The sequence below is a fragment of the Cotesia glomerata genome, linkage group LG4 (assembly GCF_020080835.1).
Source record: "Cotesia glomerata isolate CgM1 linkage group LG4, MPM_Cglom_v2.3, whole genome shotgun sequence".
NCBI lineage: Eukaryota > Metazoa > Arthropoda > Insecta > Hymenoptera > Braconidae > Cotesia > Cotesia glomerata.
Window position 1 is genome coordinate 12741454 of NC_058161.1, and position 25495 is coordinate 12766948.

The 25495-nt window shown below is 28.7% G+C and overlaps 1 protein-coding gene and 1 long non-coding RNA gene across 2 annotated transcripts in view; one reads left to right on the top strand and one right to left on the bottom strand.

Annotated features, from left to right (window-relative positions):
* LOC123263534 overlaps positions 1–25495 on the top strand; it is a 111960-nt gene that overhangs the window by 81158 nt on the left and 5307 nt on the right. Inside the window, exons 3-5 of the mRNA XM_044726388.1 lie at positions 8849–9162; positions 9269–9448; positions 23971–24149. Of these exons, the coding sequence (XP_044582323.1) occupies positions 8849–9162; positions 9269–9448; positions 23971–24149 (673 nt within the window). The remainder of the gene's footprint in view (positions 1–8848; positions 9163–9268; positions 9449–23970; positions 24150–25495) is intronic.
* LOC123263646 overlaps positions 1–25495 on the bottom strand; it is a 342430-nt gene that overhangs the window by 21169 nt on the left and 295766 nt on the right. The gene's annotated exons all lie outside the window — the stretch shown is intronic.

A 25495-nucleotide genomic window follows, 5' to 3' on the forward strand; every position in this document is an offset into this window, starting at 1 on the left:
CCGGTTGAGGTTTCGCTCTTCGTTCCATTTGGAGTTTGGATCGAAAGCACCGTTTCGGTTGTCGTCTTGGTTTTCAATCCAGTCGGAGCTTCCGTCGAAGGTACTCGGTGCTCCGTTGGTAGTAACGGCAGCGGCACAGGCAATAGCAGCCAAAAAGACGATAATGTAACTCATTTTGTTTTTTTTTTTCTGGGGGAACAAAGAAAAAAATTTTAAATTTTAAATAAAGTTTTTCCGGAAAATTTTTAAGCTATCCTGGAAAATTTAGAAAATCGTGGTAATTTTTCCCGAAATTCTTTGAAAAATTATAGAAAATTCCGAAAGTTTTTCCCGTAAAAGAAAAATTAAACACTCACGAGTTTTGTTGTTCAACAATTAATTTAATTTATCAACTGAAGAATGATGTGATTATATTAAAAAGTTCAGGTATTTATATCGTCAGATTATATCGATTAATAAACAGAATATTACTCAATTATTATGTATCGATACAATATTGTTCTTTGAGAGTATTGTCATAAGACAAATTAAAAAATATATATTATTCCAACTGCTTACACACTCCTCATAGAATACAATGTTATTGTTCAAAAAGTTATCTTAATATTTTTTTTTAAATACACAGAAGTTATAAAGAAAAGTTGTTTTTTTTTTAAATATCTGAAAAACGTTGTAAAATTATTATGAAAAATTTTTACGAAAAAATGACGGAAAATATAGAATATTTAGAATTTTTTCGGAAAAATAGACAATGTTATGTAGAATTGGGAAAATGAAGTTTCCGAATTTTTCTCAAAAATTTGGAATTTGAATTTAAAATTTAGTAAAATATTTAGACGGATTTTCACGGTTTAAAAATTCTCTTTTTTTATATAAACAAAAGTGGTTTTAAGGGCTTGTGTGGATTTTTGAAGTTTTTATAAAGACGCAAACACGATAACTTTTGAAAAAATCAATTTTTCAACTCAATTTATTTTTTAATCTCCTCATCTGCCTTTTAGGAACTTACGGATTGAAAATTGCAACTTAATATTGTTTTGTTTAATTATAATTAATTTTTTTCGGCTGGCAGTTGGAGAAATTTCCTGTCCTTTGAGCAGCCATATAGAAAAATTTATTTGTAAATACAGCTTGAAGACAGCTGATACTATACTCAATTGTTTCGCTGGCCGACCGCCGGTAATACAGTCTTTAATTGGTTCTTTTTTATGATTTACTTATCGGAACGAAAGAGGGCGTTCAATGCGTTTAAAAAAAAATACTATCCGCGGGAAAATTTAAACGAACTTTAAAATAGAATTGTAAATAAAATTAATTTGTTTTTATTTGTTTGTAATTAACTTATTAAAATTATTTTTTAAATTTATTCTTGTAGTGTACAATAGATAACTATTTTTTTATCAACGTTTAATATATAATTATTGAAAAATTTAAAATAGTATAAATTTAGTTCATCAAAAATCTCTTTATATGATTTTAGTACTAAACATACTAACACGAAAGAACATAAGCAAATACTAACATTCAAATGATAAAACAACACAGGGCACATATTTATTGTTTTAGAGTCATGAATTGTTTGACGTCAATAAAATAACAAATATTGAATAGGTATAAAATTAGTAAAGTGACGGAATTGTAACATTCGTCATTGTGAACATCATCATGGATGATTGAACCGACACAGGTCTATTTGTCCTTTGTGTCCCTTGTGAATTTTGTGGTCTACCGTTATTTGTATTTTCGCAAATTGCGCGGAACACACATTACATTCATTCTCATTTCATTTTCACCCGCCGAAATCGCGATATAATAAAATTATTTTATTCCCCGTTTGTTTTATTTAATAGAAGTATATTGTGTGCGTTCCTCCGTTATATATTGAATCAGTGGTCGATAATTAATATCAATTAAAATAATAACAACACAAACAAGAGAAAAAACAATAACATTAGCAAAAACAAAAACAACAACAACAATAACAAGAACAATATAACAACAACAAAAAAACAAGAGCAACAACAACATTAACAAGAGCCATAACAACAACAACAACAACAACAACAACAACAACAACAACAACAACAACAACAATAAGATTAACAATAAAAATAACGGTAACATCAAAAGCAACTACAACAAACATAAGAACAACAACGACAAGGATAAGAACAACAACAAAAACAAAAGCAAAGATTATAAAAAAAACAACAACATGAGCAAAAATAGAAACAAAAACAAGAGCAACAAAACAAAAACAAGAACAGCAACAACAGCAATAATATGAGCAACAACAAAAAACTAAAAACAAGAGCAACAAAACAAGGAAAACAACAACAACAGTAACAAGAGTAACAATATAAACAAGAACAACATTAATAACAACAAGAGCAACAACAACAACAACAACAACAAAATGAGCAACAACAATAACAATATAAACAAGAGCAACAATAACAATACGTGCAACATCAATTATTAAGAGTAACAACAAAAACAAAAACAACAAAACAAGAGAAAAAACAACAATAACAAAAGCAACAAAACAAGAACAACAGACGAAACAACAACAACAATAAGAGCAACAAAACAAGAAAAACAACAACAATAACAAAAGCAGCAAAACAAGAACAACAAGAGAAACAACAACAACAACATTAGCTACAACAAAAATAAAAAACAAGAGCAACAAAAAATAAGCAACAACAAAAACAAGAATAACAAAACTATAAGAACAACAACAACAACATCAGGAACAACTATAACAAGAGTAGCAATAAAAACAAGAGCAACAACAAAAATAACAGGAGCAATAATAAAAATAATAAGAGTAACAAAACAAGAACAACAACAACAACAACATAAATAATAACAACAATATGTCCAAAATCAACAATATTAAAAACAACATCAAAAACAAGAGCAACAAAACAAGAACAAAAGAAGAAACAACAGCAACAACAACAACAACAAGAGCAACAAAACAAGATCAACAACAAAAATAACAGCATGAGCAAAAACAACAATAACAAAAGCAACAACAAAAATAAGAGTAAAAACTATGAAAACAAGAGTAACAACAACAAAAATAATACCATGATTAACAACAAAAATAAAAACAACAGCAAAACAAGAGCATCAATAAAAAAAAAATTACTTACTTATGTTAAAAAATCAATTTTTAAAGCAAACAACATATTTATCCTAAAACTATATAATTTTATAATTGTTTAAAGCTACAAAACTTTTTGAACAGTTTATTAATATCAAATTCTCATTAACTAAATGTTAGAGTTGCGCGAAAAAATTATAATAAAAATAAAAACAAATTATTAAGATAAATATGTTACATATACCAAAAATTATCGATAAACTGACATATATACAAACATCTAAATGTATGTAGACGACAAAGTTCAGTTAACCGCGAGGAATTCATGCCTTCGGCGATTTCAAAGTACGTTAATCTGAATCCCCCTTGGCGATCGATTCGTTCACTCGTCTGGAATTTATTAGCAAGTTTTCGGATATCCACAAACTCATCCACCCCTTCCGCAGCCTAGCGCCCTCCACCTCAACTCCATCCTTTCGATCTTCCCCGTTCTCATGTTTCAATCCTGTAATTCCATTTCTACATATTATCTTGCTATTGCTTCATCTGCGGAACTCCGCATAAACCCTCTTAATTACACTTTCGAGACTTTTTTCTATTTTAGTTCCTAGGGACGCCACTAGGTGGCGCCGAAGGAACAATTCTTCTCGCTTGAGGACTTTGGATTAAATTTAACTAAATAAGAAGTGAAAAATTTTTTTTATTTTAATTTCAGGAGGATCAATTATTGCAGAAAATTTTTAAACTATTATTAATAATAATTCAAGCTAAAAAAAATAAAATAAAAATTTTTATTGACGTAAATGTAAATCTTAAATTTAAACATGGACTTCCTATAGTATTTCTATCTGTGACGGTATCTCCAAGTCTTCCGGACGCGCATTGGCTTCCCGTGTCGGATCTTTTGATGTATTATTCAGAATTCGTGAGCTGCGACAGAGATACGACGCGATATCGAGACTCCTAAAATATATACAAACACCGTTTTTATTTGTGACGAGAATACTTTCTGAGATTTAATATTACCGTCCTGCTTATGTAAATACAAGACATGAACCTTTCAATCAAAATAATTTTATAAAAAATCTTCGTCGAATTCATTTAACTCGACTTTTTTCGGCTAACAACGTTTCTATAGTATTCTTGTTTTTTAGCTGCCCTAATCTATATACATTTGTGAATTATGGGAGACAATTAATCCATCAGTGAGCAAGAACAGTTACTTCTTGAGAAACATACACATATGCTTACAGTTTAAGACATACACTGGCGCCATATATTTATAGACTGACCTAATCTTAAGCATACAGAAATACAAAAAAACTATTTTTGCGGTTCATTCACATTGACGTCATTTATTTCTTACGTAAAAATTGAAATATAGGTTTTGTAAAATTATATAGAAGATATATCAGATATATTAAATATATAAGAACTTATATCATTGAGAAAATCTGACCAGATGGATCAGATATATTTGTTTCCATTACATATATTCGATCTGATCAGAAATATTTAATAAATTCAAACATATCAGATCTTATATAGTGTATTCAATCTGATTACATATATATTCTACGATTATATATATAAAGTGTCATTAGATATATTTAATCAGATCAGTTTTGTTGGATGCATTAGATGTATTGGGAATGATCAGATCTATAACATCTTAAATGATGTGTTCAAACTGTTTAAGTATATACACTACCGATCTAATCAGATATAACTGATTGAATAGGATATATAACATCTTGTAAAATACTTTAGATCTGATCAGATAAATCCGATCTAATTTGATATTATAAATCGTGTAATATGTAAGGTCTATAAGATCTAAAGATCTATAAGATCTGAAGATCTAAAAGATCCGAAGATCTAAAAAATCTGAAGATCTAAAAGATTTGAAGATCTAAAAGATCTGAAGATCTAAAAGATCTGAAAATTTAAAAGATCTGAAAATCTAGAAGATCTATAAGGTCTGAAGATCTATGAGATTTTAAGATCTGAAGATTTATAAGATCTTAAGATCTAGAAGATAATAAGATCTTCAGATATAGAAGATTATAAGATTTTCAGATCTAGAAGATTATAAGATCTTCAAATCCAAAAAAATATTCAAATCTAGAAGATCTAGAAGATTTTCAGATTTAGAATATCTTAAAATCTAGAAGATCTAAACGATATGAAGATCTAAAAGATCTCAAGATCTATAACATCTGAAAATCTACAAGATCTATAAGATCTGAAGATCTATGAGATCTTAAGATCTGAAGATTTATAAGATCTTCAGATCTAGAAGTTCATCAGATCTAGAAGATCTATAAGATGTGGAGATCTATAAGATGTGAAGATCTATAAGATCTGAATAAATATATTCGATATGTTTGATTTGATCAGATCCCTAAGATCTTATATGATTTATTTAATAAGGTAAGATATATCCAATATTTTCAATCTGCTCAAATATATCTGATGTAGCTGACCAGATCTAATTCAATATTTTCGATCTGATTAGATCTATAAGATCTCATGTAATATATTAAAGGAGATCAGATATATCAAATAAATTCGATTTGATCAAATATATCAGATATCTTTGATCTTATCAGATGGATCTGACTAAATATAATGTATAATATCTTATATTGTACATTAGATCTGATCAGATGTGTCAGACAAATTCGATCTGACTTATAATTTATAAGATCTGATAAAATATTCCAGATATTTTTGCCCTGATAAGATCTATGAGATCTTATATGACATGTTTAATCAGATCAGATATATCAGATAAATTCGATCTAATTAAATATATCTGATATAGCTGAACAGATCTGATGTGTAAGATCTTATTCAGTGCTTTGAATATGATCAGATTTATCAGATAAATTCGATCTGACCAAAAATATTCAATCTATCTGATCTGATCAAATGTATGAGATCTGATTCAATATTTTTGATATATTTAATCTGATTATATCTATAAGATCTTATGTGATTATCGAGCGAGATTAGATATATCAGATAAATTCGATCTGACCAAATATATTCAATCTATCGGATCAGATCAGATTTGTAAAAAATTCTATAATATATTCGATCTGATCAGATATGTTAGATATATGAGATCTTATATGATATATTAGATATTTTTTTCAGATCGTTTAGTCCAGTTAAACACACTAAAAATAAAATCGATTAGAATAAATTTATTCTATAAAAATGATCGAAATAAATTTCTAACCTTAATAAATTTGAATTTCAAATTGAACGCATGAAAATACAAATTTAATACGGTCATTTGTATAGCAGTAATTTTTATTTTTTATTGTCCTATAAAACTGTAGACTCTTAAAAATGAAATTATTATCATGGATAACGTCTAGTAGTCCTGGAGCAACGAGGATAAAACAAAGCTTGCTTTTAGACTCGCAGAGAAGAGAGAAAAAGAGTGTACGGGGAGGAAAATTGTTGAATACAGATGAAGCGAAAAATTATTATGTAAAAAAAAGAAATTCCGAAAGAATAAAAGTAGTCGGGGTGGTTATGATGTTGCAGAATGAGGAGACTGAAGATACCAGGATGAGTAGTAGAGAGTTGAGAGGTGCATTAATTGCCCATAAATTCGAGGCACCGCATTAATTTGACTATCTCACACAGCTTCCGGTCTCTTGTAGGATATGAGTTACTATATACGCGTCATACTCTAGGATACTGTATTATATTTGTCGGTAAATCACTAACGACCCCTTTAAACTACCCTTTTTTATATTTTTAATAAATATAAATGCATTAAGGTTGGCTATTATTCATCGTAGATGCTAAACTCTGATTTTTCATCATAATTATTATAAAATATCGAAACTTTTCATCCATGAAAACATAGAAAAACTCTTAGGTAGGTAGCCAAAGTTGGATAGTACTTTTAAATAGCCGTAACTTATAATATTGATCTGAAAACAAAATCATAAGTGATGAAAATTATAGCTCAGAACTATATAACAATCTTTTTCAAGGCTTGAGCAATTCTGGTTTCAATTTCGATAGTTGTTAGTATCTTTTTATACCTGTGGGTCTTGCTCCAGATACTTGTAGCAAATTCAATTGACAAGTCTTGAATAAGCCTTGTACAAGAACTTTGGGCCAGATTATAGCTCAAGAATTGTGCACCCAGGAAAAAAAAGTTTAGATCTGCTCTGATCAAATTTGATCTGAGCAAATCAGATTTGATCTAAATTTAGATCTAATTAGATATGGACAGATCTAATTTGATATGCGTTGATCAACCAGATCAAGTTTGATCAAAATAAAATTAAAAAGTAGATATGAATAGATCTGTTCTGATCAAACTAGATCCGGTCAGATCAAATTAGACCAAACCAGATCAAGTTTGATCAAAATGAAATTAAAAAGTAGATATAAATAGATCTGTTCTGATCAAACTAGATCCGGTCAGATCAAATTAGACCAAACCAGATCAAGTTTGATCAAAATAAAATTAAAAAGTAGATATGAATAGATCTGACTTGATCTATGCAGATCTAATTCAATCTGATTATTACGCGGGAAAAAAAGTTTAGATATGATCAGATTAAGTTAGATCAAATCAGATCAAGCTTGATGAATGTATGTAATCATAAAGGTGATATGGATAGATCTAATTAGATCTGCTCTGATCAGAGCAGATCTACTTAGGTACGACTTTTTATACTTCATGTTCTAATAAATAGCTCTTACAAATGCACTAACTTTGATCACGTTTTTTATTTAATGCAAATCATAACCGGATGTTATTGTTTCAATAGAAACTTTGAGTATTCTTCTGAACAATCACGTGCATGAAACCTGGTGTTAAGTAATTAATTTATTTGTAATTAATCAATAAAATTGTTGAAGATCAAGAATTTTCAATTTTCAAAAATTAATAACTCAGAAACTATCAACTTACGGCAAATTTAATTAGATTAATTTTCATCTTAAAATTGCCTAAAATATTGAAAAAACAATATCCGATCTCAAAAAAAATTATTTCTCAAATAATTGTTCAAACAAATGGCTATAAACAATAGATGGCCCGAGATTTCGAAAAAATGACTGCGATATTCGGTTTCAGCGGGTCAAAAATCATAAAGTAATCATATTTTGTACACCGACCTCAAAATTTTACGAAAAGATAATACAGCGCCTACACTATTATCTGAAGAGTAACTCAGTCAGGTACTTCTAGTAGCTGAATGGTACGCTCTGGGACTGATATGCAGGAGGACCCAGGTTCGAATCCCCAACATCGCAAATTGTTTTTCAACGATAATTCGACTTTTAATCACAGAAAATTGATATAAAATACATAATTTCTAATTTGCAAGTAGATATAAAATAAATTTTACTATTATTTTTATTTTATAAACTTCTTTATAAATTGATTCTGTTTCAATCGAACCAGATCTGAACAGATCAGATTTGATCTAATCAGATCAAATTTGATCTGGACAGATCTGGCGAAAATGCAGATCTGCTCAGATCTGATGAATTTGATCTGATTTGATTAAACTTTTTTTCCCGGGACCCATATGTAGAAAAAGACACTAGTAACTAGGGGTTTTACTCAAGATTTGGGTGCACTGGCACCTAAATCTTGCTTCAGCATATATTACCTGGGGATAATTTCCTATGAAAAATGTTTTTATTCTGTAAGGTTATCTCTTAAAAAAAATCAATATTTTATAATTCCAGGGCGAACTCACGATTCAACGTACACATTATACCGTCTAGGCGAGCGATTATCACCTGGAGCAATGCAGTACGTAGAAACAGGACGCACAGATAGCTTGGACACAGGGGGAGACAGCCCTAATATCCTGGACGTCTTCGGAGGCCCGGGAATACCCCAAGGGGAGGGCAGTACCGTGACACGTACATTTCTGGATGGTAATCACACCCTGGTTAGCATGATGGCGAGGATAAATCCCAGTCCCGATTGGTTTGTGGGAGTCGACTCATTCCAGCTCTGTGTGGAGGGTAATTGGGTTGATACCGTAACTGTTGAGGTAAAGTATCTTTTTTTTTTCATATGTCCTCTCCCTTGGTTCCATCTCTGGCTGGATGATAATAAAAAAGGAGCAAGATAAAAGTTGAATGTTTTATTTTATACAGCTAGACCCATTGGACGGCGGCACAGACAACGGTTTTACCTTTACGGCGGCAAATTGGCCGACGAACCCCCAGGGGATTGCTTACAGAATAACATCACGATATCCTGCACATCCAGCTGGAAGTTTCTATTACCCAAACCTACCACGACTGCCGCCAATTGCCACCCTGACCTTTACCAAGGTTAGTCAACTAAAAAAATACAAATTCAATTACTTCGGGGAATAAAACCTTTAGTTTGCCTTTGCTGGATTTCAACGAAATTTTGTTTTTTTTTTTCTAGAGGGTTGCTTTTGTCGGAGATACCTTTAACTAATCAACTAAAATGTTATTTATTGAAAGAAAATTAAATTTCTAATTAGAAATTTCCGGGTATTAATTTCTTATTATCAAATCTACTATATCAGATATATTTTATAAGATCTAGTATACCTAATATATCTGATCAAATCTAATTTATCTTAATTAACCCCATATATTTGTTCAAATATGATATATTTAATCAAATTTTATATATGTGATCAGATCTGATGTATCTGATCAAATCTGATATATCTAAGCAAATATTTTTAATATCTGATCAGATCTAGTATATTTGATCAGATCTAATATATCTGATATATATAACCAGATACGATATATATGACCAGAACTGATATATCTGATATATCTCACCTAATTTAATGTTCCTAATATATATGACTAGATCTGGTATATATAATCAGATCTAAGATATCTGATATATCTGATCAGAACTAACATATATGATCAAATCTAGAATATCTGATCAAATTCGATGTATCTGATATATCTGATCAGATCTAGTATATTTGATCAGATTTAATATATCTGATATATATGGTCAGATCTCGTATATTCAGATTTAATATATCTGATATAGCTGATCAGATTTTACATATCTTATCAGATCTAACATATCCGATCAGATCTGAAATATCTAATCAGTTCAATGTATCATATATATCTGATCAAATCTAGTATATTTGATCAGATTTAAAATATCTGATATATCTGATTAGATTTAATGTATCTGATATATATGATAAGATCTGAAATATCTGATCAGATTCTACGTATCTGATATATATGATTAGATCTAATATATCTGGTCAGATCTAGGATGTTCGATCAGATCTAGTATATTCGATCAGATCTAATGTATTTGATCAGATTTAATGTATCTGATATATCTGATCAGATCTGATATATCTGATTAAATCTGATATATTTGATCAAACACATGCGATCTATCAAATTAAACAGATCTGATAGATCTGATAGATCTAATACATCTGACTACATCTGATATATTTGATTAAATCTGATATATCTGTTATATTGGATTTGATCTGATAAATATCAAATCTATCTGATCTGATCTAATATATCTGATCAAATCTGTTTAATTTGATAGATCGCATGTGTTTGATCAAATTTTACATGCCTTCAATACTTGATCAGACCTAATATATCAGATATATATATGATCAGATCTAGTATATTGCATTTATCCAATCAAATCATACATATAATTAAATCTGATCTATTTTATGAATATGATCAGATTTAATATATCAGATATATTTTATCGGATTTAATATTATTTTTGATTATACGGAATATTTTTAATCATCTTTAATATATCTAAGAAGATTTGGGCTATCTAATATACCTGTTCCGATCAAATATATATCTGATATGTCTGATCAAATTAAAACTTTTTCACTTCTCTTAGTGTTTTTTTCAACACTTGAAACTTTATCTCCAAGCGAGCAATCACCAATTGACCTTTAAAGGAAACAAACTCCAAATAATTGGCAGTTAACAACAATTGGAAGCAACTGCTGTTAGTTAATACGTTCAATAGTTAGACGGGCGTAACGAATTAAAGTACCGGTAGCGGCCCTCAGAGCCTCTGAGTATTGCCGGTAACCAGGTTACTCTTGAGTTTCCGAGGATCTTGAGATTAGAACGAGCTTTAGGGTTGAGAGTTAGCTTCAAAGTGGACGTGGACACGTGCCAGTTTAACGCCATTGAGTTTAAGCCACCGAGATTTGGCTCTCCAGATATTCTAAACCGAGATTTCCGTCATCTAAGCACGTAATTACGCAGACTTGGCACCTCCCAGTAGAATTGTCTTAGAAGTAGACGAAACCATGACGACAAATTGAAACTCTGCAAGCGCAGTTTTTCATAATTAAGGGGTCATTTTGATATTAATGATTTTTTTACACAGAAACTATTATAGATATTAATATTAAATTCAGCTCAACAAATACACTCTTGAATAACACTAAAAATATCTAAATTTATTTTTTTAATATTTTTTATATGAATAAACAACGGGAGAACGGAGCTCTGACAAAACGTTGGTATAAAGCTCGAGTGCATGATAACTTGATAACGGCTCATCTAAAACACTAAAACCAAAATTATTTACCTTCAATATATAAGTAGTTGTTGCACCAGCTACGGAGATTAATATTTATTAATGAATAACAATGGACAATTTAAAAAAAAAACTGAAAATTGAGGCTTTTTTTCACAGTTTTTAGTCCTAAAAAAATAGTAAAAATAAAAATTTTGATTTGGTTGTAGCTGATGCAATAGCTATTACTATGCAGAATATATCGTTTAAATTTTATTAAGATCGGGTCAGTGCTTCCGAAGATATCATGTACGTCAACCAGAAAAACTTACTTCTGAGATAAACGCGCTTAAAGTTTTTTTAATTAAAAAAAAACAAAATCTTACCTAAAGTCAATCAGCGACGCCGGGACCATTCAAAATTCCCTTCAGCCTTTTCAAAAATTTGAATTTCTTCCACTCGAACATCCACATAAACATCGTTAAATAATCTAGGTACAGTGATCCGATCACTTAGAAATTTTAACACAATACTTTTAGATATATTGAGACACTACAAAATGTCCCGATGTTACCAGCCTGGCGAACTACACTGATAGAAGGATTTGTTTATAGTTAAAAATATTTGTTAATATTTAACAAATCATTTATTAGAGACCACTTTTTAGTCCTTAACAAATATTTCTTAGTATTTAAAAAGATTTATTAATATTTAATAAATGAATATCTGATTTATTAAATACAAACAAATCATTTTAAATACTAAGAAATATTTGTTTGATACTAAAAAATGGTCTCTAATAAATGATTTGTTAACTATTAACAAATATTTTTTTAATACAAATAAATCCTTCTATCAGTGTACCACCCGAAATTTTCGTTACCGACACTAGCTAAATTAATGTGTAGCCCCGTGACGTCACAAGACGACACGAGGAGGGAAAAATCAGCTACGAACCTCAAAACTTGAGCGATGATCGACACTTCGATCTATCCCCCGGTGTCAACCACCACGCAAAATATTTCTTAGTCATTTTACTACTATTACCACTATTACTGCTATTAGGTGACTACTCACCAAAATCTCAATTAATCTAAAAGTTTATTATTTAATTGAATATTCTGTATTATTTTCTATTAAAATTATTATTTTTCGCATCAGGTGATTACTCACCACGCTCACTAGTATTATTACTAAATTAGTTATAATCTTAAATACAAGTGTTCTGTTTCATAAATATTTCGTTACCGAAATATTATAAGTCTTGTTTAAAGTGTTGATTTGGTGAAATAAAGTTAAGTTTATTGTTATCACCGCTATACACTATTACTAAACTACCACTATTCACCTATTTATTTACTACGACTATCTATCTACAACCTGCCAAAGGGTCAATCAAAGACGAAGGGTCATCGTTGCAGTTAAAATTTGTAAGTAATTAAAATAAATTGACTGGCACGCGTGAGAACTTCTGTCTCAAACTAATAAAATCATCTAAAGACAAAGACACTCATTGGTTCACGGGAGCGGAATATCCCAGAGCAGCGAATCCTAATTTTTAGAAGTTTAGGCGATTATTTCTTATCCGCGAGATTTAATGGTCTAAATAATTAAATTTTTAAATTAAGTAAAATTTAGTGTTTCAATATGTACTTTCGAAAAATGTAAAAAAAAAATTTTTTTTCAAAGTTACAAACCAGAATGACCCTTTAAGTTCTTCGAAAGTGTAATGTGTTCTTAGACGATTATTTCATCCGTCTTTAATCGCCTAAAAAATAATATTTTTAAGCAAAAAATATTTTATCAAAACAAATCCGAAAATTTTTATAACTGGGCCCATAACCTTTGAAAAAAATTCAAATTTTTAAGCTTAAAATTTTTCTCAAACTTTTTAGTAATGCTTTCAGTTTTGTTTCAATTTTTATTAGATAAATAATTTTTTTTAAATTAAAAAAATCCCCGATTTAATATCACTAATATGATTGGTATCTTGATTTATCGAAGAATAAAAATTAATAAATAGAAGAGCTCAGCGTAGTAATCTCGAAGTAAAGGGGATTGGATCTTGAGACTCGAGATAGAATAGCTCAAGAGTGGTCTAAGCGTCTTTACTCAGTCCGATACGATGCGATATGATCGATACTTGATTCGCAAGTGGAAAAAACCACTCCTAAGACTAAGTTGAAGGTAATAACAAAAAGAGTTATCAATGTCAGCGCGTCTATCATCCACGATGTGCATTTATATTTAATGTACTAAAATAATTGAATTGAATCGATAATCAATAATCAGAGCACCGTCATCTTGTGTGCACTTAATACCCTTGTACATCGTGATTGTGAGCATTTAGGCGCGATTGTCGTATTAACTATTACTGCTCTACTGCTCCCTGCAACGTATTGCTAGTTTAATTGTCAATCACAAGGCTATTTAACCATTATGTATCCTCTTAGCTTGTTTACTTTTTGATTATATGCATTTTCTGGGTGAAATAACGACGGAATTTATATTCTGATTTTTTTAGTGATATTTCGTTTAGCTAATTTAGCCTTAAGGTAAAGTATCCAGTAGTTGAAGACACTGTTAAAAATTTTTGTAAAATTACAATCATATTACAAAACAAATAATATGTAAAATTACAAATCCGTGTATAGCAATGCGAAATAAAATACAATTCATGTAATTTTCCAACACCTGTCAGGAAATCTACTAAGATGTATTGTAATTTTATAATCTTCATGTGGGTCATTCCATGTCAAATCGACCAATAGTTGGAATCGACCCCTTTCGATTTGGATGAATTTTGGTCACAAGTTTTCTTTTATCATAAAACGAAGTTCTGCTAAAGAACAAAAAAAAAACAATTTTTTCGAAAGTTATGCAAATTCAAAATTTTGCGATTTTTTCAGTTTTCCAATTTTGTTTTTGCAATATCTCGAATGCTATTATAGATACAGGAATGGTCTTTCGTTTGTTTAAAAGGAGACACTTGGGGCTATTGAAAAAAAAATATTTTGGAAAAAAATTTTGAAAAATGCCAAATTTGTCAAATTTTGAATTTTTGAAAATCGTCAAAAATGAAGACCGCCATTGAAATTTTGGCTCAATTTTTTTTCGTATGATACCTTGTAATGATCTTAAAAGATCCTGAAATTTTTGGATAGGTGTTTTTTTAACTTCCCGCTAAGAAAATCGAAGATTTTCAAAAATCGGGAAGTTATTGTTTTCACCCCGTTTTGCAAAAATCGAGTTTTCATCAGATCTCGACATTTGAAGATCACAGGAAGCTTCCCAGACTATCCCCGCGAGGTTTTCACGGTTTCTGTATGTGTGTGTGTGTGTGTGTGTATGTGTGTGTGTGAAAGTATGTGAACCGCTTATAACTTTTGAACGGCGTGACCGATTTCATCTTAGATTTTGAAAACTATTTGGACCGATTCAGATCAATAGATTTTGAGAAATGTACGGTAAATCCACATAGGAAATATGTATTTCTATAAGAATCCACATAGGAGCCTGTGGGTTGATAGATTCCTGTATGGAAAATCCACATCGGAAGTATGGATTCCTATAGTGAATTAATATAAGTGGAATAAACATAGACCTTGTAAGAACGTGACTTAGGCCAGAGAGTAGCGTAGAAGACTGTCAACCATGAGGTACCGGGTTCAAGTCCATCAGATGCCAGCAGTTTTTTCATTAGATAAAATTACAAAATCCGTTTTTCAGAATAAATTTCAATTAATAATTAATTAATAGCAATTACTTCATAATTATTTTTAATTTTTTAAATCAATTTTTTTTCGCCTGATTAATATAGGAATCTATGGAGAATTCTACCCTGGATTCCTATATAGGAAACCATATGGGAATCTATTCGAAAACGCCATGTGGGAATTCATTTTGGAATCTAGGCTAGTTTCCATATGGATTTTTTCGATAGTTTTGGTTTTCGTTCCAGTTAGAGCTTCCAACCGGGGAACTCTCCCCTCCGTTGGTATTACCGTTCCAGTTGTCGTTTTGGTTTTCGTTCCAGTTGGGGTTGGGGGTGACACTATTCTCTTGGTTTTCAGCTTCTAGACCGCTTGACGAGTATTCACCGTCGGTAATAACAGCAGCAGCACAGGCAATAGTGACCAAAAAGACGATAATGTAATTCATTTTCGTTGTTTTCTGTAGGAACAAAGGATAAAATAAAATTTTTAAAAAATTCTGAAGGTTTTTCCCGTAAAAGAAAAATTAAACACTCACAAATTTTGTTATTTAATAATCAATTAATTTACGGCAAACACGATAACTTTTGAAAAAATCAATTTTTCAACTCAATTTATTTTTTAATCTCCTTATCTGCCTTTTAGGAACTTACGGATTGAAAATTGCAACTTAATATTGTTTTGTTTAATTATAATTAATTTTTTTCGTCTGGCAGTTGGAGAAATTTTCTGTCCTTTGAGCAGCCATATAGAAAAATTTATTTGTAAATACAGCTTGAAGACAGCTGATACTATACTCAATTGTTCCGCTGGCCGACCGCCGGTAATACAGTCTTCAATTGGTTCTTTCTTATGATTCACTTATCGGAACGAAAGGGGGCGTTTAATTCGTATGAAAAAAATACTATCCGCGGGAAAATTTAAACGAGCTCTAAAATAGAATTTTAAATAAAATTATTTTCTTTTAATTTATTTTTAATTAACTTATCAAAATTATTTTTCAAATTTATTCTTGTAGGGTACAGTAAATAATTATTTTTTTATCGATGTTTGATATAAAATTATTTAAAAAGATTATAATTAATAATTATAAATCTAAATTGAGTTGATACGTGGCAGCGGTTAGAGATGGCAGACAGTAGATAGAGTAATAGAGGATATAGGCTGACTGTTAACGTCGAATTACTATCGGGTAACAGATAAACGCAGTCTGACGCTCCGAGCGACCGTAGGGCAGAGGATTTGCAAGATTAGGCTACTGAGCAATAACGTTTCCCCACATGTTATTATTCCTAGTGAGCTTCGTATTACTATATATAGATACATCTAAATATATGAGTGTGTGTGAGAGTCTAGAAGCCCGTGCCCTGAGGCAAACCATTGCAGGAGCCATGAGAGCCATGAAACTGTTCTATAAGCCTCGAACCATCATCTATCGTCCCAATAAACGGATTTAACGTAAACTCATTTTCTGGCTGTTAATTCAGCCCCTGCTCGTATCATATGTCTATTTAGTCAATTTACTCCGTACGGGTTATTAATTACCTTTTTTCTAACGTCAGATAGTCTGGTCAAACTCCAGACCTGGATATAATTTTATTAAGGATCAAATTTTATTTAAGAAAAATTATTTTTTAAATTTTTAGCTTTTTCTTAATTTGTAAAAATAATCAACTTTATCTTTAACTCAAAATTCTACCTAAAGAGTGCGAAATATCGAAAAAGTGATTAGAACCTTTTTTATAGAGATTTAATTCCTCACAAAAAAAGATTCGTTATAATTTTTTTATCTCTAATATTTAATCCAGAATTTTGAGTTCTAAATTCAAAAAGTCAGTTTCCTATTTAGATTAGTTAAAAAAAATTTTTTTTAAATTATGACTCGATTTATAACTAAAGGGTTAGAGATACAAAACAATTTATAGATACAGTTCGTGTGAAGAATCTTTATTATTTAACCCCGAATTTTGATTATAAACTTTAAAAAATAACTTATTTATTCAAATATTTTGAAAAAAAAAAAAAATTTTTAGAAGATTTCTGATTTGATTTCTGAATAAAAAATTAATAATGCGAAGAAATGATAAGGACTTTTTTTATAGAGATAAATTTTCTGCAAAAAAGGTTTCTTATGATTTTTTTGCATTTCAACACATTTTTTTGTAAAATACAATTTTATTCAAAAAGTACAGAATTTTTTAGAGTAAATTATAAAAATAGTTCCTAAAGTCACCGCTAGGTGTCGCAAGGTTCCGAATTTTGTCCGCTATCAGAAACTTAATTAGAAAGTTTTAAATATAAATTACTAAATGATTTTAGAAATAGTTTCTAAAATCACCGCTAGGTGTCGCATGATTTCGAATTTCGTCCGCTATCAGAAACTTAATTCGAAAGTTTTAGATTTAAATTAGTGAATAATTTTAAAAATATAATTCAAAAATTATTTTCTAAAGTAACCGCTAGGTGTCGCATGGTTCTGAATTTTGTCCGCTTGTAGAAACTTAATTCGAAAGTTATAAGTTAACATTACTAAATCATTTTAAAAATGTTTTCTAAAGTTACCGCTTGGTGTAACATGGTTCTGAACTTTGTCCGCTTTTAGAAACTTTGTTCAAAAGTTTTAAATTTAAATTACTGAATTATTTTTAAAATATACAGTGAAAGCTGTTAAAAGTTACCCCGGTTGTCTTTCTCGCTCTTGTTAGCGTTTTATGTTATGTTAGAAATTGAGACAGAAATACGGTAACTTTTAACAGCTTTTACTGTAATTTAAAAGTATTTTCTAAAGTCACCGCTAGGTGTCGCACGGTTCCAAATTTTGTTCGCTTTTAGAAACTTAATTTGAAAGTATTAATTTTTTAATTACTGAGCGATTTTAAAATCACTATGTCAGTTAAAAGTATAATTTAGAAATAGTTTCTAAAGTCCCCGCTAGGTGTCGCATAGTACGAATTTCGTCCACTCGTAGAAACTTAATTCAAAAGAATTAACTTTAAAATAGAAATTTAATTAATTATTTAAAAGATTAATTAAAAAAAAATCATTTTAGGAATTTAAAAATTTATTTTTATAAATAACTAGGGGCTTGTCTCTTTAAAAAATAAAAAAAAAATATTTACGGCTGTACTCGATACTTTTAACTACCGCAAACTGTAGGTAAAATTTTGTATCTCTTTGTTGTTTGATGAAACGTAAAAAAAAAAAAAAATAGTATGAAAAGAGCATTAAATGAAATTGGACGTATGATAAATGTAGTGAATGTAACCCGCAGACGTGGATAACTATTAATCACGTAAAATCGTTGATATAGCGCTCTAGTTTTTCATTTGTATCAGCGTTTATAAATTTGCATAGTAAAATATCATCGCGATTAAACATTTAAATCTCATCAATCATTGATTTATCGTATCTGTTTTTAATTAAAGTGTTATCACTGATCTTGAATTACATTTACGCGCCTTCATTATTTATTGTTACTGTTATCGTAACTAACTTTTATCACTCATTACTTAGCAAAAAAATTTTCGAGCTGTTAAAGTTTAATTGCGATAATCTCGCAAACAATTAATTTTTTCGAGAAAAAACATCAGATGCATTTTTGTACAAAATTAAATTTGATACGAACAATTTTGGTACAAGATTCAATTCGTAGGTTAGAGGGTTGATTTTCAGTGACAGAATTATTAATGGCTTGCAATGGTTTTTTTGTGTTGAATAATTAGTAGGTCATGTACGTGTTACAATTGGATTGTAAGGGGATGATCGACGATTGAGGCATGTCGATAGGATTGATGGTCGCTAGGATAATATGGTTGTGTCGCTTGTTTAGGGAGGATCCAAAACATGAAACGTTGATTAATGTTTAAAATTCATGAATTTATGCAAAATAGTAATAAATAAAATTTTGTTTTATTAAATAATTAATTTTGTTAAATTGCACTGTATTTTCTAGAATATTGATGTTTTTAAAGATATAAGCTCATCCCGATGTTACACTCATCAAGAGCTTTGATTTGAGTACCCACATGCATTTTTGATATATTTTTCATATATTCATCTATATTATATATATAAATATATAAAATATATGAAAAATTGATGTGGGTACTCAAATGGAAGGTCTCGATGAGTATAATGTCGGGATGAGCTTATATCTTTAAAAATATCAATATTTCTCAAGATACAATGTCATTTTTTAATTAATGAAAATTAATTTAGCAAATATATAATTATTTTAAAAATTTATAATCGAAGAATAATGGCAAAAAAAATTTTTAAAAATGAAAAAATGCAATTTTTTAGAAATAATTTTTTTGTTTTAATTTAATAACATTAAATTTTGATATATTTTTTATATATACCTATATATAATTTATATTTTAAAAATATAAGCTCATCCCGATGTTACACTCATCAAGAGCTTTCATTTGAGTACCCACATGCATTTATGATATATTTTTCATATATACATATATAATATATATAAATATATAAAATATATGAAAAATTGATGTGGGTACTCAAATGAAAGGTCTTGATGAGTGTAACGTCAGGATGAGCTTATATCTATATAAATTTTAATAGTTTAGTAGTTACAAGGTCATTTCTTAATTATGTATCTGAAAATACTTTTTAAATAAAAAAAAAAAAAAACGATTTTATTATATGACTATCCTGAACACAAAATTTTTCTTATTCTCTTAAAAATAATAATAATAATAAGTAGTGAACTTGCAGTCACTATGGGTATGAATTCCTCGACTTGTAAATTATAAATAAATAATATTTTGCCTTATTAAATAATAATTTTTGTTAAATTGCACTGTACTATCTTAACTATTGATCTTTTTAAAGATATAAACTCATCTCGATGTTACACTCATCAAGAGCTTTCATTTGAGGACCCACATGCATTTTTGATATATTTTTCATATATTCATGAATATAATATATATAAATATATAAAATATATGAAAAATTGATGTGGGTACTCAAATGAAAGGTCTTGGTGAGTGTAATGTCGGAGTGAGCTTATATCTTTAAAAATGTCAATAATTCACAAGGTATAAGGTCATTTTTTCATTATGTATTTAATGAGATTTTTATACTAAAAAAAAAAACGATTTTATTATATAACTATCCTACACTGTTAAAAATTTTTGTAAAATGACAATCATATTACAAAACAAATAATAAGTAAAACTACAAATCAGTGTATAGCAATGCGAAATAAAATACAATTCATGTAATTTTCCAACACCTGTCAGGAAATCTACTAAGATGTATTGTAATTTTCCAAACTTCAGGTATAAATCTAACACGCATTGTAATATTACAGAACCGTTAGTCAATTTTTAAGAAAAAGCTTTTTAATTTTGCAAACATTATTTGTCATCTGATTCGGCATAATTCTATGTAAAATCACAAAAAAATATTGTAATTTATCTTACAATATTCTCATAAAAAATTTAAAAAGCTTTTTTTTTATTTTTACAATTTTAATTGTAAAATTACACAGTGCAATGTAATACCAGACAATTTTAATTATATTACATGAATTGTAATTCTACTTCACTGTTTTTCAATTTTAAAAACAATACTTTTAAGTTTGACAAAAATGAGACTGATGTATCAAAAAACAACAATGTCCTTTATATTTATTTTTACTAATTTTTAGTCTATGGTTGTTTATTTGTAATAATAAATTCGAGGCATCATTTATCTTTTATAAATTTTAATATTACGCTCAAACGATCATTTCGAAATCAATATATTTGAATGAGTATGTGTTAGACTTTAATTTTTATAATATTCAATGAATTATAAATAATGTAAAAGTTAGTTATTTTCCATCAATAAACAGCATCAAATAACACAAACAATGTAAATAATAAATAATAAGCCGTAATGCTCAATGACCACATAGAATTAGCTTATAGAAATAATAAGACGTTGAATCACCTATCTATCGTACGGCGTAGGGCGTTAGGTATCGGTCTGACAAGCGCGCGGCTCGCGTTCGATTCTTAGCTAGGGTAAATATTATTTTCACTTTATATCATCAGAGTTGTAAAAATTAGGTCTACGTGAGATGCAAAATCTAATCAGCGCTTTATAAAAATAAAATGACAACAAATAATAAATCAAATCTTTCTTTTTTATTATTTCAATTAAAGTAAAATTCAAGGAAAGTATTGTAATTTTACAAACTTAGCTAATCTAAAAATATTTGTAAAATTACAAAACCTTGTAAAATTAGTAACCTCACACCAATATATGTTTTGTAATATTACTATACCCGATTGTAATTTTAAATAAATGTTTTGGCTATTAGCTTCCAATACATTTCTTGTAAAATTACAATAGAAATTTTTAACAGTGTAAAGACAAAATTTTTTTTATTCTTTTGATTATTATAATAATAATAGTAATAAGATTTCAACAAAGACGTCTTAACTAAACAGAATATGCGGTATCAAATGCAATTAGACGAATATAACAAGTAAAGCTTTGAATGTGTTAATTAGAGATCGGTCTTAATTAACCGTCATCCGAGAGCAGTCTCTTGAGCTGAAAATCAAATAGATTTATCTGTGTATAGTTTGAAGTTATATTGTGCGGAGCGTCTTTGTTTATCTCCTCACTGTGATCTCTCTATATATATATGCACTAACAGTGTTTACATATATAGCTGATGAATGGATGTAAGATCTGAGTAGAAGGGTGAGTTAACTAGAGTTATGCAGATCAAATGTAATTCTCTTGAATATTCGACAGTTATATGGACTACATTTGATCAATCGATTCCAGTGCTGTCTCTGAGTCACTCTGTAATTACCCCAAGATCCATTAACTGGTACTTTGTCGACCTCAAAATGTCTTTAACTAATTGCAAGTGTACCGAGAAATAATGAATAATGATGCTATTTAATTTCCTTTTATATTGTCAGTACTTTGCTTTATATTATTTTTATTATTAAGAGAATAAGAAAAATTTTGTCTTCAAGGTAGTCATATGATAAAATCGATATTTCATATATTTATATATATTATATATATAAATATATAGAAAATATATGAAAAATGCATGTGGGTACTCAAATGACAGCTCTTGATGAGTGTAACATCGGGATGAGCTTGTATCTTAAAAATATATATTTTATATATATGTATATATAAAATATATCAAAATTTAATATGTTATTGAATTAAGACAAAAAATTGTTGTTAAAAAATTACACTTTTTTATTTTTAAAAATTTTTTTTGTCATAAATTTTTTAAAATTATTAAATATACGTTAAATTAATTTTCATTAATTAAGAAATGACCTTGTATCTTATGAATTATTGACATTTTCGAAGATATAAGCTCATCCCGACATTACACTAATCGAGACCTTTCATTTGAGTACCCACATCAATTTTTCATATATTTCATATATTTATATATATATTATATATATATGTATAAATGAAAAATATATCAAAAATGCATGTGGGTACTCAAATAAAAGCTCTTGATTAGTATAACATCGGGATGAGCTTATATCTTTAAACTATATATTATATAAACGTATTTATAAAAAATATATCAAAATTTGATATGTTATTAAATTAAAACAAAAAAATTATTTTTAAAAAATTGCATTTTTTCATTTTAAAAAAATTTTTTTCGCCATTAGTTTTTGTTATGAATTTTTAAAATTGTTCAATATACGCTAAATTAATTTTCATTAATTATGAAATTACCTTATATCTTGTGAACTATAGACATTTTTATGGATATAAGCTCATCCCGATGTTACACTCATCGAGTCCTTTAATTTGAGTACCCACATTGATTTGTCATATATTTCATATATTTATATGTATTATATGTATGTATAAATGAAAAATATATCAAAAATGCATGTGGGTACTCAAATAAAAGCTCTTGATTAGTATAACATCGGGATGAGCTTATATCTTTAAACTATATATTATATAAACGTATTTATAAAAAATATATCAAAATTTGATATGTTATTAAATTAAAACAAAAAAATTATTTTTAAAAAATTGCATTTTTTCATTTTAAAAAAATTTTTTTCGCCATTAGTTTTTGTTATGAATTTTTTAAAATTGTTCAATATACGCTAAATTAATTTTCATTAATTATGAAATTACCTTATATCTTGTGAACTATAGACATTTTTATGGATATAAGCTCATCCCGATGTTACACTCATCGAGACCTTTAATTTGAGTATCCACATCATTTTTTCATATATTTCATATATTTATATATATATTATATATATGTATAAATGAAAAATATATCAAAAATGCATGTGGGTACTCAAATAAAAGCTCTTGATGAGTGTAACATCAAAATAAGCTTATGTCTTAAAAAACGTCAATAGTTGAGAAATTACAGTGCAATTTAACGAGATTCATTATTTAATAAAGCAAAATTTTATTTATTTCTATTTTACAAGTTGAGGCAGTCATGCACATAATGACTGCAAAGTTGCTAGTTATTATTATTATTATTTATTGTAAACATTTTCTTTCGAAATTTATACAATGCCCGATCGTACATAAGCACTCGAATTTTATTACAGCTGAAGGAATACACACTAACAGAGACGTATCACGAAGACGAAGTGGAAATGGAGTTTATAAGCAATGATAAGTCGCCGTACAATCTAGCAGTTGCGACTCTCAGGGGAATCGATCCGAACCGTGACTTGAACGAAGCGATTGCAGAAGAGCGAAAGGAAATGGACACTCAGAGATACAGGTAATCGTTTTAACTAGATACCTTCCCTTAATCTACTTCTCCCCGTTTTCCGTATTTTACTTACTTATTCCGTACTCTTACATTCCCTTTTTACGTCTCGCTTATTCCAACTTTTAACTATTAGGTTGTAAGTACTTCTGCTTGCAATTTACAAATTTATCCAGCCATGAGGGATTCGCTAGTGATTTATCATTTTAAGGGTTTCTCTCTTAAAAAAAAAAAAAAAAAACAAAAAGAGTTCGAATATAAATAGTCAACTCTTATTTCTTTGATCAGATCCAGTACCTTCAATATGACAAATTATATTCACTATAATTGACCTATCTAGATAGATTTAAATTATTAAATGAAATCAAAGCCATCAAATCAGATCTTATATACCTAATATAGCAGATCAGATCTGATATATCCAGTATATTAGATCAGAACTGATATATTTAATGATATTAGATCAGATTTTATAAATCAAATCATATCTAATATGTTGGATGTATGATATCAGATCTGATATATCTAATTGGGTAGGTCAAATATTATAAATCTAATATATCAAATCAGATCTTATATATCCAATATATCAGATCAGATCTTATATATCCAATATATCAGATCAGATCTTATATATCTAATATATCAGATCACTTTTTATATAGAAAATCAGATCTGATATATTTGATACATGAGATTAGATTTGATATATCTAATATATTAGATCAATCTGATGTATCAAATCAGATCTCATATATCCAATATATCAGACCAGATCTGATATATTACTTCAGATCTGATATAGTAGATCAGATCTGATATATTTAATAGGGTAGATCAAATCTTACACATCCAATAAATCAAATCAGATCTTATAAATCCAATATATCAGATCGGACATAACATATCCAATATATATATTCAGATCTGATTTATCCAGTATACCACATTAGATCTGATACATCTAATGTATTAAATCAGATCTAATATATCCAATAGATCAGTTCAGATATATCTACTATATCTGGCTTTTTATAAACAGATATATCTGCTATATATGATGAGATATTTCTGCTATATCTGGCTACATATAATTAGATATATGTTATATATGATCAGATATATCCGCTATATATGATCAGATATATCTTCTATACATGACCAGATATATCTGACTATAGCCAGATATATCTTCTATATATGACCAGATATATCTTCTATATATGATCAGATTTATCTACTATAGATGATCAGATATATCTTCTATATCTGGTTGCATATAATCAGATATATCTGCTATATCTGGTTGCATATAATCATATATATCTGCTATATCTGGCTATGTATGATCAGATTTA